Source organism: Anarrhichthys ocellatus, unplaced genomic scaffold, assembly GCF_004355925.1.
Source record: "Anarrhichthys ocellatus isolate YVR2014 unplaced genomic scaffold, GSC_Weel_1.0 scaffold34, whole genome shotgun sequence".
NCBI classification, from domain to species: Eukaryota; Metazoa; Chordata; class Actinopteri; order Perciformes; family Anarhichadidae; genus Anarrhichthys; species Anarrhichthys ocellatus.
In genome coordinates, this window is record NW_022280064.1 from 4235978 (window position 1) to 4252142 (window position 16165).

General features: G+C 41.7%; 2 protein-coding genes across 2 annotated transcripts in view; one reads left to right on the plus strand and one right to left on the minus strand.

Moving 5' to 3' along the window:
• The first annotated feature begins 402 nt into the window (after nucleotides 1-402).
• LOC116393534 (serine/threonine-protein kinase D3) lies at nucleotides 403-10652 on the plus strand. Its single transcript, XM_031865929.1, has 15 exons — nucleotides 403-446; nucleotides 878-1113; nucleotides 1229-1306; nucleotides 2285-2438; nucleotides 2770-2893; nucleotides 3323-3400; nucleotides 5014-5290; nucleotides 7407-7459; nucleotides 7667-7739; nucleotides 7967-8073; nucleotides 8332-8493; nucleotides 8945-9043; nucleotides 9132-9399; nucleotides 9793-9878; nucleotides 10479-10652. The coding sequence occupies exons 1-15, from the start codon at nucleotides 403-405 to the stop codon at nucleotides 10650-10652; spliced, it is 2013 nt and encodes a 670-aa protein (XP_031721789.1).
• Nucleotides 10653-13402: 2750 nt separating this feature from the next.
• The window catches only part of ndufaf7 (NADH:ubiquinone oxidoreductase complex assembly factor 7), a 7829-nt gene continuing 5066 nt past the window's right edge, over nucleotides 13403-16165 (minus strand). The window contains exons 8-10 of the mRNA XM_031866147.1: nucleotides 15276-15419; nucleotides 14392-14565; nucleotides 13403-13815 (exon numbers count right to left, since the gene is read on the minus strand). Of these exons, the coding sequence (XP_031722007.1) occupies nucleotides 13594-13815; nucleotides 14392-14565; nucleotides 15276-15419 (540 nt within the window). The 3' untranslated portion in view covers nucleotides 13403-13593. The remainder of the gene's footprint in view (nucleotides 13816-14391; nucleotides 14566-15275; nucleotides 15420-16165) is intronic.

The following is a 16165-nucleotide window of genomic DNA, read 5'->3' on the forward strand; positions in this document are numbered from 1 at the left end:
CAGCTTTCGTCATGCACAAAAGCAGATTTACAATAAAACCTGGTTCCCTGTAAACGTGGTCAAGAAATCAACGTTGATATTGACCCGTTCAGGCAGCAGTTTATGAGGTGGAAGTGATTTTCAGTTCTTTCCCGTCGTATTAAATGCTTTTTATAGATAATTTACACTTTGATTAGACGTCACAAGCGTCATAGGAACGTGATAAACCCGATTGTGTGCCGAGAGAAGGTGGATTTAACTGTTCTGTACTAATTCAGGCCCATTGTGTCACATGCTTCCTGCTCTTACCAGGACTGCGGTCTGTAAGCTGCACGTTGCACAAGGACGGCCATTGTTCTGGTGGACAGAAGAGATTTCATCTGTGCTCTGGTTTCAGGACGAGGGAACAATTCTCCAAATGTGATGTCTCAGGAAAAAACCCTCCTGAACCCTGAGTGTTCCCCTCGGTAGCTTTAGAGTCGAGGGGGGAAAAAACACTTTAGCATGGAAGATAAAATATATCAGGAAATCTGCAGGTCTTGAAAAGTTAATTTCTCTAAAGTAAAAAGACCTTAGAAGGTATTTAAAAAGTCTTAAATGTAAGTTACAAAATGTGAATATAGGCTATCAGAGAAAAACTTGAATGAACTAAACCATCAGTTTTCTGCCACTTAGCTCACTCCAGGTCATGTGATGTGATTGGCTCGGCTATAACTGTAATCACTTACTAACTCAAGAGGTTATGTTGTTGGTTTGTTTGTCAACACGATAACGGATAAACTGCTGGACGAATATTATTGAAACTTGTTGGAAGGGTGTAACATTGAATTTAATTTTCTCCGAGTGCCTCTCTAGTTTAAAATGACTTTGTTTTTCCCGCTTGAGCTTCTGGAATCAGACGAACTTACCCTCCCTTTGTTTTCTTCCCTCCTGGTTGGAAGCAGCGCCCCCTCCTGGGCGCCGGGAAGCGTAACTCCCTGTTGAGCGGTCGTCCCATCTGGATGGAGAAGATGGTCCTGGGTCGGGTCAAAGTCCCTCACACCTTCTCCGTCCATACCTACACTCGACCCACCATCTGCCAGTTCTGCAAACGTCTGCTGAAGGGCCTCTTCCGCCAGGGCATGCAGTGCAAAGGTCACCACGCAAAGAAATGATTTTATTCAAACTATTAGAAACTCGTTTTGCATGTATTGGGACTTGAATGAATGTTTAATACATTTTTTTTTTCTACATATCTCTTTTTGTTTAGATTGTAAATTTAACTGCCATAAGAGATGTGCGGCCAAAATACCTCGCGACTGCCTCGGTGAGGTCGACTTTAATGGAGGTAAGTTTACACACACACACACCTGTTATGCTCACTGTGATGTAAAGTTACAATAAGAAAAGACTAACTTCATACACCACACTGTTCATTTAGGTTCATATGTATATTTAATATTTTTAAGTGTTTCTTTATATAAGAAGAGCCAATAGAGGTTATTAAAGCCCTAACTTTACCTTCAGACAAACAACAGATATTGTATTTGTTACAAAGAGAACAGTTTATCTTTTCAAAAATAATTATATCTTAACTGAAGAATGATTTAGAGAAATCTTAAAATGACCAAAAGGTCATCAAGGGGGCTGGAGAGGCAAAATCAAACATATTCGACGTCTCAATCGATAATTTCTCGACAATAAAAATCTACAAAACATGAATAAAAGTTGAAAATTCAAACATAGGTTTACTTCATTTTTAACTTGATTTGTTGTTGGCAACAAAACTATTTAGTTAGCTTGAGGAAAAGATGGTGGTTTGGATTAAAATAAGTATGCTTGTTACGTAACTACCGTTTGTAAAGTTATGTTACAAAACTACGTTAAAATAAGTCAATGTTGACTTGGTTTCACACGGGACACGAACAGTGGTCTTCTTGGTGAAAGTCTGTTTGTCCTCCAAAATAGCTCCAATTTAAATCGTATAAACTATATTTCTAACTCTTGTTATGACATAAAATCCCCATCAAGATTCACATGAGAGGAAGTGAAAGTAGCTCCTAAACACCAAAAAATGAGCATCGACTTTGTGTTTTATTTTCTTCATTTTTTGCTCTGTTGTTTTTGTTATAGTTCAATTTGTAACTTTGTTTAAATAAAAGTTCATCATTGTTTATTGTTTTCCAGATCACTTCAACCATTTTTTTGTAGCCAGCACCTGGTGGTCATTAGAGGAACTGCAGCTTAATGAAATCTTGAGAAACGTTTTTATAAAAGTCTTCTCGGTTATAAGTTGTGTACTCAGAATCTTTGTGTGCTCCTGCAGAACCAGCCAGTCCCAGTCTGGACTCCGAGGCGACGATGGAGGTGGACAACTGTGACGCCAACAGCGACAGCGGCCACAGCATGGACGAGCAGGACGACAAGCTCTTCTTCATCGAGGGTCCCGGCGCCGACGACGAGACGCTCAGAGCCATCAGGTGACGCCGGTTCGACTCCGGATTGATCCTTGTGATCCTCCGGCTGCGAGATAGATAGACAGAAGCATGCTGGGTCTAAGTGGGTACTTTTAGGGGCCAAATGCCAGCTTCAACTTTTTAAAACATCTTTGATGTGGCTTTACTAAGCAGATGCTTTTATTTATTTTGCTTCAAAGCTTTAAGTCGTAAAATCTGGCAGTTTGAGAAACTTATTGAGTATAAACTTAACTTTTTGTCCATTTAAAGTCAGAAAGAAAGTCATTTTGAGTTGCTGCTCATCCTTATAATGTCTCTTGTGTTTGTGTGTTTGTCCTTTCTGTCTCACATGCAGCCCGTGCACCAGCAGCAACATCCCTCTGATGCGAGTGGTTCAGTCCATCAAACACACCAAGAGGAAAAGCTCCACGATGGTTAAAGAGGGCTGGATGGTCCACTACACCAGCAGCGACAACATGGTGAGGAGGGACAACAAAACACCAAACATGTACACACAAATACATCAAATATACAGTTAACACAAAGGAAATGTGTATTTAGTCTGGTAATAATGTTACTAACCTCACACAAGTGGCAACAACGAACAATCTTACTTGTATTTTTTGTCTTTTATGTATAGAAAGTGTATATTACGGAGGGAAAATCCTGAAATTCAGAATGTCTGTCATCCGTCCTAGTGACAATAATGATTTTGTAGAAGTAGACCATATCTGGGTAGAATAAAACCAGACCAATGACGGGGTTATTCTAGATCCTATTCACTGATATCCTGTACTTTTTTTGCTTCAACAATGCAGAAATATGGCTAAAAAAGTAATTATATTGAAATAAAAGGCTTTTGAATCTATGAAGTTTTTGTCCTGATGAACTTTGTTTCGTCTTTCCAGAGGAAGAGGCATTACTGGAGGCTGGACAGCAAGAGTCTGACTCTGTTTCAGAATGAAAGTGGAGCCAAGTATTACAAGGTAGGAGACCCCGGTCGGCTCGGATCTGCTTTCAGCCGCCTCGGCCAAACAAAGCAGCGACGTGAAGGGAAGAGCGGGTTCATACTGTACAGTGACATTAGACATCACTGTCTAATTATAACCAGGTCGTTCACTGGAATTATCCTCCTCAGGTCGGGATGCTGTGACCTTCCACTAAAGGAAAATATGAGAAACACTTAAATCAACATTTCAACCATTTGTGATACATGTGGTGACAAGTCGTTTCTTGAGAAATAATTTTAAGATTTGACTCACGTCACCGAGAGATCCATTTCGTGGCTTTCTCAGCAGATGGAGTTCCCATGGGCAGTGAATGCATCATGATTAGTGTAGGAACCCTGGTTTTACTGTGTTAATAGTGTGGTGTGAGATCAGGAGTTAAACATGAGGTTAAAGGGATAGTTAGAGGAACTTATGCAGAGTCGGTGTGTTAGCTGCAGTAGAAGGCGGTCGGCAGTTCTCTGTGCTCTCTTCAAAGCCACCACCAGACTCCTTTGACAAAAACTGTAATTCTGCATCACAGAACACAGGGGCTTCTGGACGACCGGTTAGTTTCTTTATGTTATTGTGTGACTTTATTGAATCTGAACGAACCCTTTAAAACACCAAAGTCACAAAATAACACAAAACAAACTAACCGATGGAGGCAGCGGTGGTCTATGCTCTAAGAGGTGAAATTACTGTTTTTGTCAACGGAGTCTCGTGTCTTATATTAACTTAACGTAACTATCCCTAAAAAAAAAAAACTAAAAAAAAAACATTACAATTTTTTTTGGATTTCCAAGAAGGAAGATGAGTTCCCTTGAAATCTGAAATGACCTGGTGTGATTCCAGTGCAGCTGCAGCTCTTTTCCTTCACTATCATGTCCCTCTCTCCTGCTCCACCTCCTTTCATCTACCGGCGACATGCTGACCTTTACCACAAAGCGCTGCTTCCTTTGAAGAGAAAGCGAGAGCGCGGTGAGGGAAGGAAGGCGGGGGAAGATGTGTGGTGGAGGGGTTTTTTTCTGGTCGCTTCCCTGCCGTCTCTCTGGCCCGCCGCCTCGCTGCCTCGTGCCCAAAAGCGGCAGAGGCACGTCCTGCCTTTTAATAAGAGCGGCAGGATGAATGGATGCTGATCGGGGCTTTGTGGTTTCGGGGGGTTTGTGTGGAGGGGAAGTGAACTTTTGGCAAAACACGAAACGTTCAGATGACTCTGAGGGGCATGAAGACACCACTGAGCTGATCGCTCTCCTTTTTTATATGTTTGATCTGGCAACGTTCATGCTTTTTTGGAGAGGTGGAGGTTTTTTTTTTTGCCCTCTGCCAGAAAAGGAAGGAAGGGAAGTTTCAAACACTGAAATTCAAAGAGAGTCTCACAGTTCAGCAGAGAGAGGAGAGGTGTTAGGATGGAGGGAGCCTTTGGATCATTTGCTTCTTGTTGGTTAAAATGACTCTTAAAATGGTTCAAACAAGTCCAAAGTACCAGGATGTGAAGAGAGGAGATGTTTTAAAAGGTTCTTAAGCTGAGAGTTGAGGTAGGTCCAACAGGAGGAACATTCATGGGGCCAATCAAAACCTTCTGTTTTACTTTATATTCATTCTGACTCCAGGAGATCCCCCTGTCCGAGATCCTCCAGGTGGAGCCGGCGCAGGACTTCGGCAGCCTTCCCCAGGGCAGCAACCCGCACTGCTTCGAGGTGATCACGACCAACATGGTGTACTACGTCGGGGAGGACAATGGCAGCCTGCACCACAACCCCGCCCTGGCGTTGACCGGCGTGGGGCGGGACGTGGGCAAGAGCTGGGAGAAGGCCGTCCGACAGGCGCTGATGCCCGTCACGCCCAAGGCCAGCGTCGGGACGGGGCCCGGCCAGGGGAAGGACCACAGTGAGTGACCGGCAGAAAAATACCCTTTCGTCCAACCTAGTGTTCTTAAAGATAACAATATAAATACAACTAAAAGTGCATTTTAATCAAATCAAGATAGATAAGAGTCACCAGACTCATCCTTTAATAAGTAATTACCATGTTTACGTACGACATGTCCTCGAGGAAGCATTAAGAAAATAAGATCCAACATGAGCCCGAAAATGATCCCTGAGGCACTCCACGAGTCCTCAAGGCTTTTAAAGTATTTTAAAACCTTTAAGCTTTACGAGGAATTGAACACACAACCTTCTTTACCCTCTTACACGGTGAAGGAGAGATTTATCTTAGATCAGATTAGACTCTCTTGTGTTTTTATGTTTCAATAGATTCGTCTGTGAAGAGCTTCAAAATATTGTTTCAGGAGACGACGGTTATACAACCCCACGCACACACACGCACACAGGCACACACACACACACACACACAGGCACACACACCACACACACACAGGCACACACCCCACACACACACACACACACACACACACACACACACACACACACATTTTAACATGATTGAAGGGATTTCAGACGATTTTCCGCTCTGATTCATCTCAGGTTAAAGTGTCTTTTTGTCTAAAAAATAAGAGTTTTAAGATTAATCCCAAAATGAGGTTGTCCTGCACTAAATACCTAGTGGACCGTGAACTATTATTAAAGACCGTCGTTCTACAAACCATCGTACTTCAGCAGAAGCAGTGGGCCGTATGTTCAACCTGTTTAGTAATTAATTAATGTCAAGCTTCAGTTTCTTTCCCAAAATAGATGTTTTGTTTTGCAATGACATTACAGACATCAATAAGTTAATGGACACATGATGTAACCAGGATCTTTTTTTTTTTTTGGCATCATCTCAATGACAAACAGTGTAACAGTGCACTTTTATCACTATAATAATAATACAGTGAGAATTACCAACAAATTTCAAAAAAAGTGACCTAAAAATACAAATTATTATGGATAGAAATATTTACTTTTTCTGGAGTCAGGCAACGGTTATCTTAGCTTAGCATGAAGTCTTGAAGCATTTATATTTCTGTTTTTGTACAGATTATTAAATAAAGTTGATTTGTGAGTTTTATGAGGTACCGGTTGGTTGATTTATTTAAATCCAGGCTAGCTGTTCCCACCTGTTTCCAGTCTTTATGCTAAGCTAAGCTAACCTCATTCTGAATTCATCTCCGTACTCAACACACAAGTGTGAGAGTGATATTAATCTTCATCTTCTTCTTCTCACTCTCGGAAAGACGGCGTATTTCCCATAATGTCAAATTATTATATAACTCAACACTTCCTGCCTGTTCTTCAAAGTAAAAGCCTTCCACAGTTGCGAATGGCTTCTGCTCCTTAAACCGCTGGAAGGCTTTTAATGTGAAACAGTTATTAACAACATACAGCACCAACTACAAATCAATAACAAAGAAAACAGATTTTCGCATGAATGGGAAATGATTTCAAAATAAAAGCCTTTTTCATTGAGGCCAATAAAGGCTATTTAAGAATTAACGGTCTGGCTACAGATGCGGAGTTTCCGTGTCTGTTGATAAAGTTACATAAACTCTCTGGATGATGACCTAACTGCTGACCTGCACACCATCGGGCCGCCCACCTACAGCAGACTGCCGGTATCGATCACAGGGAGGGACGACCTGATCAGACCCCCGGGTCAGCCATCTGAAATCAATATCAGCTCATCAGTGGAAATTCACTCGCAGCAGGTTTTTCCTCTGAACAGAACGCGCCCTCGGCCTTTTTAACGTCAGGCTGGATTAACAGTCGGGAGCTCCCTTCATGTGTTCAACGTACTTTAACACAGAGGCAGGAAGTAGTTTAATTTTTGTGAAATCTGGAAAATGATTTTGAGGTCGTTATCGCAGCTGGAAGCATCCTCAGTGTTCTTTCATCAGGTGTTGAACAAACGTCATCTGTTTCTTCAACAACATGGAAAACACAGGAAATGAGACTTTAATGATTCGAAGGTTAGGAAAATAAAAGCCCTCACGTCTGTGTTTACATGCATGTGAGGTTCACGGGTTGCTTGTACATTTATATACTGTGTTGTTTGTCTTCCTCAGAGGAAGTCTCCATCAGCATATCAGTGTCCAACTCCCAGATACAAGAAAACGTGGTAAGTCTTCCCTCGTGTACTCTGAAATGTATTAAACATTTGGCACTTCTGGGCCTCCGTACTCACGGGGGGTTGTACTGATGTACAAAATATAATCTTTATATTCTAACGTCTAGTGAGTTTATATTAGTCACTGACTAATAATCTAGATTAAAATATCTATTGACTTGTTTTTGCTATAACCTGTGTGATCTCTTTGTGGTTCAGGACATCAGTTCAGTGTATCAGATCTTTGCTGACGAGGTCCTCGGCTCCGGACAGTTTGGGATCGTCTACGGAGGTGAGAGGCAGAAAAAACCTCGACATCACCGACGGCACTCGCAGCTCAAACTCAATTAAACAAGGAGCCTGATGTGATGACGTCAAACATAATTATTTATGTCTGAAAATATGGGGAAATTGTCGTCGTTGTGTTTCCTTTTTATTCCACATCGCTCCCTCTGACGCATCTAATTTACAGATTAATAGAAACCTTGAGTCGAGATTTAAAGATGTTATCCTCTGCAGGTAAACACAGAAAGACCGGCAGAGACGTGGCGATCAAAATCATCGACAAAATGAGGTTTCCCACCAAGCAGGAGAGCCAGCTGAGGAACGAGGTCGCCATTCTCCAGGTGCGACGCTCCTTCAGCAGAATGAAGGGAATCAAATCTGAAACAATAAAAGCACAAACAAGCTTCCTAATTTAGGGCTTTTAGAAGCTTAAACACATTCATCTTGATAAAGTATTTGACTGTTATGTTCTTTTTCTATTCTATTTGTTTTCCTTCTTCATTTATCTACTTGAGCAACTGAAAATAAATTAAATTATAATGCACCAAAACTAAGTTTAAAGGCCTCGGCTGCACTTCACCGTCCTGTTTTGCTGACAGAACCTGCACCACCCGGGGATCGTCAACCTGGAGTGCATGTTCGAGACGCCCGAGCAGGTGTTCGTGGTCATGGAGAAGCTCCACGGCGACATGTTGGAGACGATTTTGTCCAGCGAGAAGAGCCGACTGCCCGAACGCCTCACCAAGTTCCTGGTCACGCAGGTCAGCGACGACCGGCAGCCAGATTTTATTTAACCTGCTTTTTAGATCGTCACGTCTCGTTTTTGTCCAAAATATTCAGATTACAATAATGTTAAACATTGAAAAAAACACATCGGAGACGTTGCAACCAGAGATTTTGGGGTATTTTTTCTTTAAAAAATGACTTCAATGCTTCGATACATTTTCTGTTGCTTGACTTATTTAATTAATCATTAATTAATCAGCTCCAGTGTTGATGTCGTGTTTAAAGCTCTTAATCTTGTTTCTGCAGCCACATTCCATCAAACGTTCAGGAGAGAATTTAACAATTTTTAGAGGATGCCCACTTTGTTTTTAATGTTTTTTTTAGTTCACATGTGTGAATTTGTTTTGTGAACTCTGTCTGAGGTCCTTTAAGATCTCCAGGATCCTTCCTGTGACTGTTGAGTGTTGAATGTTCTTGTGTCCACAGATCCTGGTGGCCCTCAGACATCTCCACTTCAAGAACATCGTCCACTGTGACCTGAAGCCTGAGAACGTTCTCCTGGCCTCGGCAGAACCCTTCCCTCAGGTTAGAACGACCCCAAACACTGTCTCTCTTTCTTCTGTCCGTCGCCTTCGAACGTCTCGGAGGAGCATTCACGCCTCTCGTCCTCCAGGTGAAGCTCTGCGACTTCGGCTTCGCCCGCATCATCGGGGAGAAGTCGTTCCGCCGCTCCGTGGTCGGCACGCCGGCCTACCTGGCGCCCGAGGTGCTCCGCAGCAAAGGCTACAACCGATCTCTGGACATGTGGTCGGTCGGCGTCATCGTCTACGTCAGCCTGAGCGGGACGTTTCCCTTCAACGAGGACGAGGACATCAACGACCAGATCCAGAACGCCGCCTTCATGTACCCGTCCAACCCCTGGAAGGAGATCTCGGAGCACGGTGAGGTTTAAATTACTGAGACATAAAGAAACTGTCGAACCACAGCTTAAAATATAATGAGGCTGCAACAATTAGGAGATTATTCTACGTGTTGATCGTCAGATTAAATTGGCAACTATTTTAATTTGCGATTTTATTGTTTAAAACATTTGTAGGATGCTGAATTTTCCAATTTTGTAGAAATTTAGGTTCATAACAGTTTTAAAATGTAACTAAATCAACTGTGTACCAGGAAGAAAAGGATGTAAAAGGTCTTAATATGTTCGTTTCGTGTTCATGTGTTTTATTTAAATATGTTTCCATTTGAAAATGAAGCTGAGACGAGACTTAGGATCAAACATCAGATCCAGGTTTCCTGTGTGGACTTTTAAAGGTTTTTGTTCGTCCTCACAGCCACAGACCTGATTAACAACCTGCTGCAGGTGAAGATGAGGAAGCGCTACAGCGTGGACAAGTCGCTGAGCCACCCCTGGCTGCAGGTAACCACACTGCTCTTTACCTTTGAAATGTAGCTGATCTTCTTCATCAGGAGGGTTTGACTGGGTCAGATTAGTCTCTCATCACATTTTAATTCAAGTGCTGTGAGAAGAGCACAGACAAATGTCATGATGTGAAATGACCAAAACTTTATTGGCAGAAAATGTTGCATTCATGCTGGAACTAAATATATTTTATTCAGGGACTCTAAAACTGGTTCCTGGGTTGAAATCCAACGATAACCTCCTTTTTAAAACCTGCATTCTCTCTAGTGTCCAGCAGGGGGCGACTCCTCTGGTTGTATAGAAGTCTATGAGAAAATGACTCTACTTCTCTCTTGATTTATTACCTCAGTAAACATTGTAAACATGAGTTTATGGTCTCAATCTCTAGTTTCAAGTCTTCTTCAATACAGCATGATGTTCATTTAGTACATTATGGTCCATTTAGAGTCAGACAGACCATAAAGCAGGGGATGCTTTAGGGCGGGCTTACTGTGATTGACAGGTCTCTATTGGAGACGTACAGTATATGGTGTCTCTACGTCACTCCTCCTCACTCCAAATATGGTTTAAAATGTTGTGGTTCTCGTCCTCACACAGGACTATCAGACCTGGGTGGACCTCAGGGAGTTCGAGACGCGGCGCGGCGAGCGCTACATCACCCACGAGAGCGACGACGCCCGCTGGGAGGAGCACGCCGACGAGAGAGGCCTGCACTGCCCCAAACACTTCATCATGTCGCCCAACCTGGACGACATGGACGAGGACCCTTAGCGACCCCCCCCCCCCCGGATGGGTAAAAAACATTTTCGACATGGAAGCAAATGCTCCTCGAGGCGGCGCGTCGTTTCTTTCGTGGGAGGCGGCGGTGAGGCATCTGTGGGACGACACTGTGACGATAATTCAGGTCCAGAGAATTTTTTATGAAGGAACATTTGTCCTATTTCACTGCGATATTTTTCTACAAGCCATACACATAAATGAGCCCAAATAGCCAAAAGCTGGAGGGATAACTTAATTCCCAGAATTCAACATTCAATAAAACGTCTGCAGTCGAGCCGCAGCAGGGCTACTAGCTGAAAGAAACCTAAATCCAGAGCCTTTATATACTGTTTCAGCTCAAATAGCATATTTTTATGACGTCGTTTCAGACTTTCTATGTGATGCTAACTTAAAAACAACATCATGTCTTGATTATGTTCTGAATATAATGTTCATTCTTCTTGATGTTCTTTGTTGGGAGGTCTTTCCACTGTTGGGAAACTCTTTTAAAAAGGAGAATTCACTGATAATAACTTTTTTTTAATTTGTTCATCTGCAAAAGTGAACTTCTTACTAATCTGTAATACTCATTACGCACCAGAAAACTAAATTATTGGATGGATGAAAGCTGGATTATAATTGTAAAGTTTGTTCTGAAGGCGGTGTTTTAGAAAACGTCATGTTACCAAAATCAAAAGGGATTATTCGTTGTACGGTGGCCTTTTTCGGACATCTCAGGCTCAACTCTTACTACTTTTAATGCTAATGTTACACAACAGAATATTAACTTATAGTTAGCATGTCCAACAATTATCAGATATTAAAGTAAAATTCCAATATTTTTCACCCTAGCATTGTCACACGCTAACCTTAGCATGCTAACATGCTAAATGTAAATATGTTAAAGACAAAACAATTCAGGTATTTTTTTAACCTCAGATTTATTTTCAAACTTGTGGTCATTCTGATTATGGATCATGTTAACTCACAACCTCTGTTGTATCGATTCAGGAAAAGATAGCATTGTCACATGCTAACCTTAGCATGCTAAATGTCAATATGTCAATAAGGACAATTCAGGTATTTTATGTCGTGCTAACTTCTTAAAGATTTGACAAATGTGACAATCAACTTGGGCCTTTTAAAACTTTCCAAATAACTAAATTATTTCAAACTTCTCGTCTACGCGTCCAACACAGGAAGTAGCCTCCTAGATTAGCTTTTGTTGCTAACTGCATACTTTATTTTGGACAATTTGCTGGCTAACCTAACTAGTGTTAAAATGATATGTTAAAATACTTCATAGTTAGCCACTTAATTAACCAGTTAGCATAATGCAACATTTAGCATCTTAGCTTGTTAGCAAATTAACGATACCCTGTGGAAAGGTTGAGTTTTAACTTGCAAACATTGAGCATTTTAGTAACATGCTAACTTTAAGTATGTTAGTATCCGTCTACATTATTATAACAGCATTATGATAAGACATGATAACTCAGTTTATCAAGATTATTCTACAAACATTATAGTTTTGCAGAGAAACAAATGTATTAAGTTATTTTCAGTGATTCTCGGCGATGAAGACGAGCTAAGAATCGAGCTGCTAATGATCCTGATCCGACTCCAGCCTGAGAAGTTATTTCACAAGTTTTATATTTTTGCAAGAAATGTTTGTGTCATGTGGACGATTTTTTGACGGGGAAAATATTAAAATGGTTTACTTTGGGAAAATCTCATTTTTACATCCTTGTTATTGAACTGATGCGCTTCTATTTATAGTAACTTTAGGGGTGAAAATCACATCCTCTGAGAGACTTTACCGGGTTACTTTTGAGACATTCGTATAATGAGCATTTTTACAGGAAGATCTGGAATTTAGAGGGTTTTATGGCAAGATGGTGGAAGGAGTCAAAGGTCAGCGGAGATTTCAGACTTCAAAGTTTTCTTTGAAGTCTGAAAATCTCATTCAAATCTTTGCACTTTTCTTTTTTTTCACCTGCAGAATATTCTGGTTAATAATTTACAATGTTCAGTAAACACAGAGCATTTATAGATCCTCACATTTGATAGTTAATGTGCTTTTTATACAACAAACTGAGCCAGAAAGAAGAGAAATCTTGCTTAAATTGTGTGTAATCCCAAATTTAAGTTATGTTTTAAAGGCACAACTCAAACCGTAGTGGTGAGAAACCTTTTAAACATCTACAGGAGGAGGAGGTTTAATAATAAAATCCTCAAATTTATTCCAAATGTATGACAAAAAAGCCCTCCTGAATCAGAGGAAAAGCTGATAACGATCCCCCAGCAGGATGTTTGGTAACGATCATTTAATTACCGATCCTGAACAGGATCCCGTCTGGAGGGACGGCCGCTTGCTTTGGCAGCGGCGACCCCCTAATGCGTGTAACCGAATCTTTTAATTGCCACCTGAGGAGTGGCGGGCTCGTTGTGCATGGCTGCTGCACAACTGTGAGCTCAGCTAACGGCTTCAAGATGTGGACGGAGGAGGAGGGCGAGGCGGCGTAGCAAGGAGGGGTTGACCCTCTTCAGCGGTGTCACGGGTCTCTCTGTCGGTATCAGGTAGGCGACGTAAAACAAAACAGTTCAGGTGTTTTTCATAGTTGTGCATTTCTGATTATGGGTCATGTTAACTCACAACCTCTGTTGGAGAGATTCAGCAAAAGTTAGAATTGTCACACGCTAACCGTAGCATGCTAGAATGCTAAATGCCAATATGTTAAAGACAAAACAATGCAGGTTTGTTGAACAATAAATGCACAAATTCTTCATTTTCTTACATCTTTATATCAAAACGTCTTCACAGTTAACTTAAAGAGATGCGTCCTTTTAGCTCGCTTCATGTTGGACATAGAATTAGTTCTTCTTTTCTAAATCTAAAACAGCATCGTCCCATGAACATGATCTTCTGTCCGAGCTCCATCCATGACAGTGTTCAGGAGAAGCTGAGCTCAGTGAACCCGGCCACAGGCAGCGGCGCCGGGCTCTTCTTCTCCAGCTTCAGCCCCTCTGGTCTGGTGGGTTTGGCCAGCCGGCTGTGGTGCAGCAGGCCGAAGAAGTGGAAGCGCTCGCCCATCTTGGCGCCGTTGGTCAGCATGTCGTAGCTGCCGATCAGCTGCTGCCTGGTGGACGCGTCGCTGCAGTTCCTCAGCAGAACCTGCAAGAGAACCACAGAGGAAGTGAAGGCTTTGAATCAAATCTCAGTCGGAGTTTAATAATTTACTAAATGAACGTCATGCTGTGCTGAAGAAGACTTGAAACTAGAGATTGAGACCATAAACTCATGTTTACAATGTTTACTGAGGTAATAAATCAAGAGAGAAGTAGAGTCATTTTCTCATAGACTTCTATACAACCAGAGGCGCCGCCCCCTGGTGGACACTAGAGAGAATGCAGCTTTAACACATGAAGCATGATATTTTGAAAAAGATCCAGCGCCTCTTAAATCATTTTATATGTACAGTTATGCTACACTCGTATTTTAAGTGTAATTCAGTTTTCCCAAAAAAAACAATAAACTAAGTTAAAGATACATTTTTCTATATGTATCTCAATAATATCATGAATAATAATGTGTCACTAAAGTTCTGCAACATGTTTTTTTTATATCTGTATTACAATTTATCTTAGTATTAAATAAATAAATGAATGATTAATAATCACAATAGCTTAAATAAATCACATTGAGTGATGTATCTCCTGTGGTCAGTGAGGTAAACACCGTCACACTCGCCTGCATTCGTGAGTCGATGCCCATGTTTTTTAGGAATGTCCGCTGGGTGACGGGTCCCAGACAGGCCACGCCCCCTCCGGCCATCCTCCGCAGGAAGCCGAAATCCACGTCGGCGGTGAGGTCGGCCGAGCCGGGCGAGGAGAGGACGTCGTGGAGCCGGTGGCTTTTAAAACCCTGAGAAACAAGAACCAAGAAGTCCGCTCAGTAAGAGAACAGTAACCTTTCATATTCACATAGTTTTATTTAGCAGCAAGAAGGAAAATCAAACCAGAATCAGTTAAATTAAATTAAAATCATGGTGTGAAAATTGAGAGAAATGTCAGAGGAAGAGGAGCGTCGACCCTGGTTTCCTCTTCACTGCTTCCTACATCTGTTTCCTTCAGCTGGAACTGAGGAGACAACAAACTGTCGCTACTTTAAAAAGGTCTAAATCTCAGATCTGTCCTCACAGCGTCTTCACTACGCCGACCTTAAACTAAGCTGTTTGAATCCTCGACATTGATGCAGATCTCCTCTTATAGACTTATTAGGAGTGTCAAAAGTCTACTTTTATGATGCCTTCAATGTTCTGTTGTTGTTGACACCATCATAGAGGTGTTCATTCAATTATATTTGTTATTATTATCATTATTTAATATTATGGCAGTTAAAGGTGGAGTTGAACATGACTGCATTATATTCAGAGGGGCTTCTAATATTAAATATATATAAACAGGAAGAACAAAAACAAACTATATATCATAAACTAAGTCCAGTACAACACCTCCTTTAACCACGACCAGCATCACGTGACATATGTGACGATCATACTCCAGATATGATCATGACATAATGACACCATGTTCCCTAATAAAGCGGTCACGTGGTGCGAGACGTGTCCTCACTCTGAACGTGTCCGTCTTGGTTCCGTCGTGTCCGTAGTCGGCGATCAGCGCCGCGCCGCCGTCCTCCACGATCCGCCGGGCCAGCTGCTGCACCACGACCCCGCCCTCCGCACACACCTCCACGTGACCCCGCCTCTCATCCGCCTGACACACACACACACACACACACACACACACACACACACACTCACTCAATAATAAATCACTTCACTCTCAGTTCCTCTCTGCTGGAGACATCGACCACAGTCCGACTGTTAACCCACACAGTCGGGTTTCCTCACTTCTTAAAGGTGGGCTGGACGATAAAATGTATGCATTTCTTTCATTTTGATGGTTAATAATGAATAGCTACGTCTCTTTAATGTAGAAACCAGCCAAAACGGTTCATTGTTGAATTTTTAGGAACCTCAATGTGTTCCTTAAAATCCACTTTGTGTCTGGTTTGAGCTCTCATGCTGCATTTAAGAGCAGTTTCTTCATCCAAACAGACTGATGATGATGTCGATGATGTCATGCGTCTGGCAGGAAGTTCAAAGTGTGTGAAGTGAGCCAGCGACGCCAAATCAAAACAGACAGTGAGTGTATAGAAGGTTTAAATGTGGACAGAAAACACCAGATGAAGGCTATAAATCAAGAGTTTATCTGAAGGAGTTCATTTCCACATTTAAAAGATTAAAGATGTCAAAATGATCCAGCTCTGTTAAATTGAGTTTGACCTCCTCGGCTTTAAAAAGTCTTGATATTTGTATTTCTAGTTTTGTTTTTATGAGTATCCTCTTGTAGATCCTCTTTAATGACTTCTCGACCTAAAAAAAAAAATCTGGTTTTCAGTTCATTCCTTCAGGTTCTCTCCCGTACGAGCGTGTTCTCACCCGTACGAGCGTGTTCTC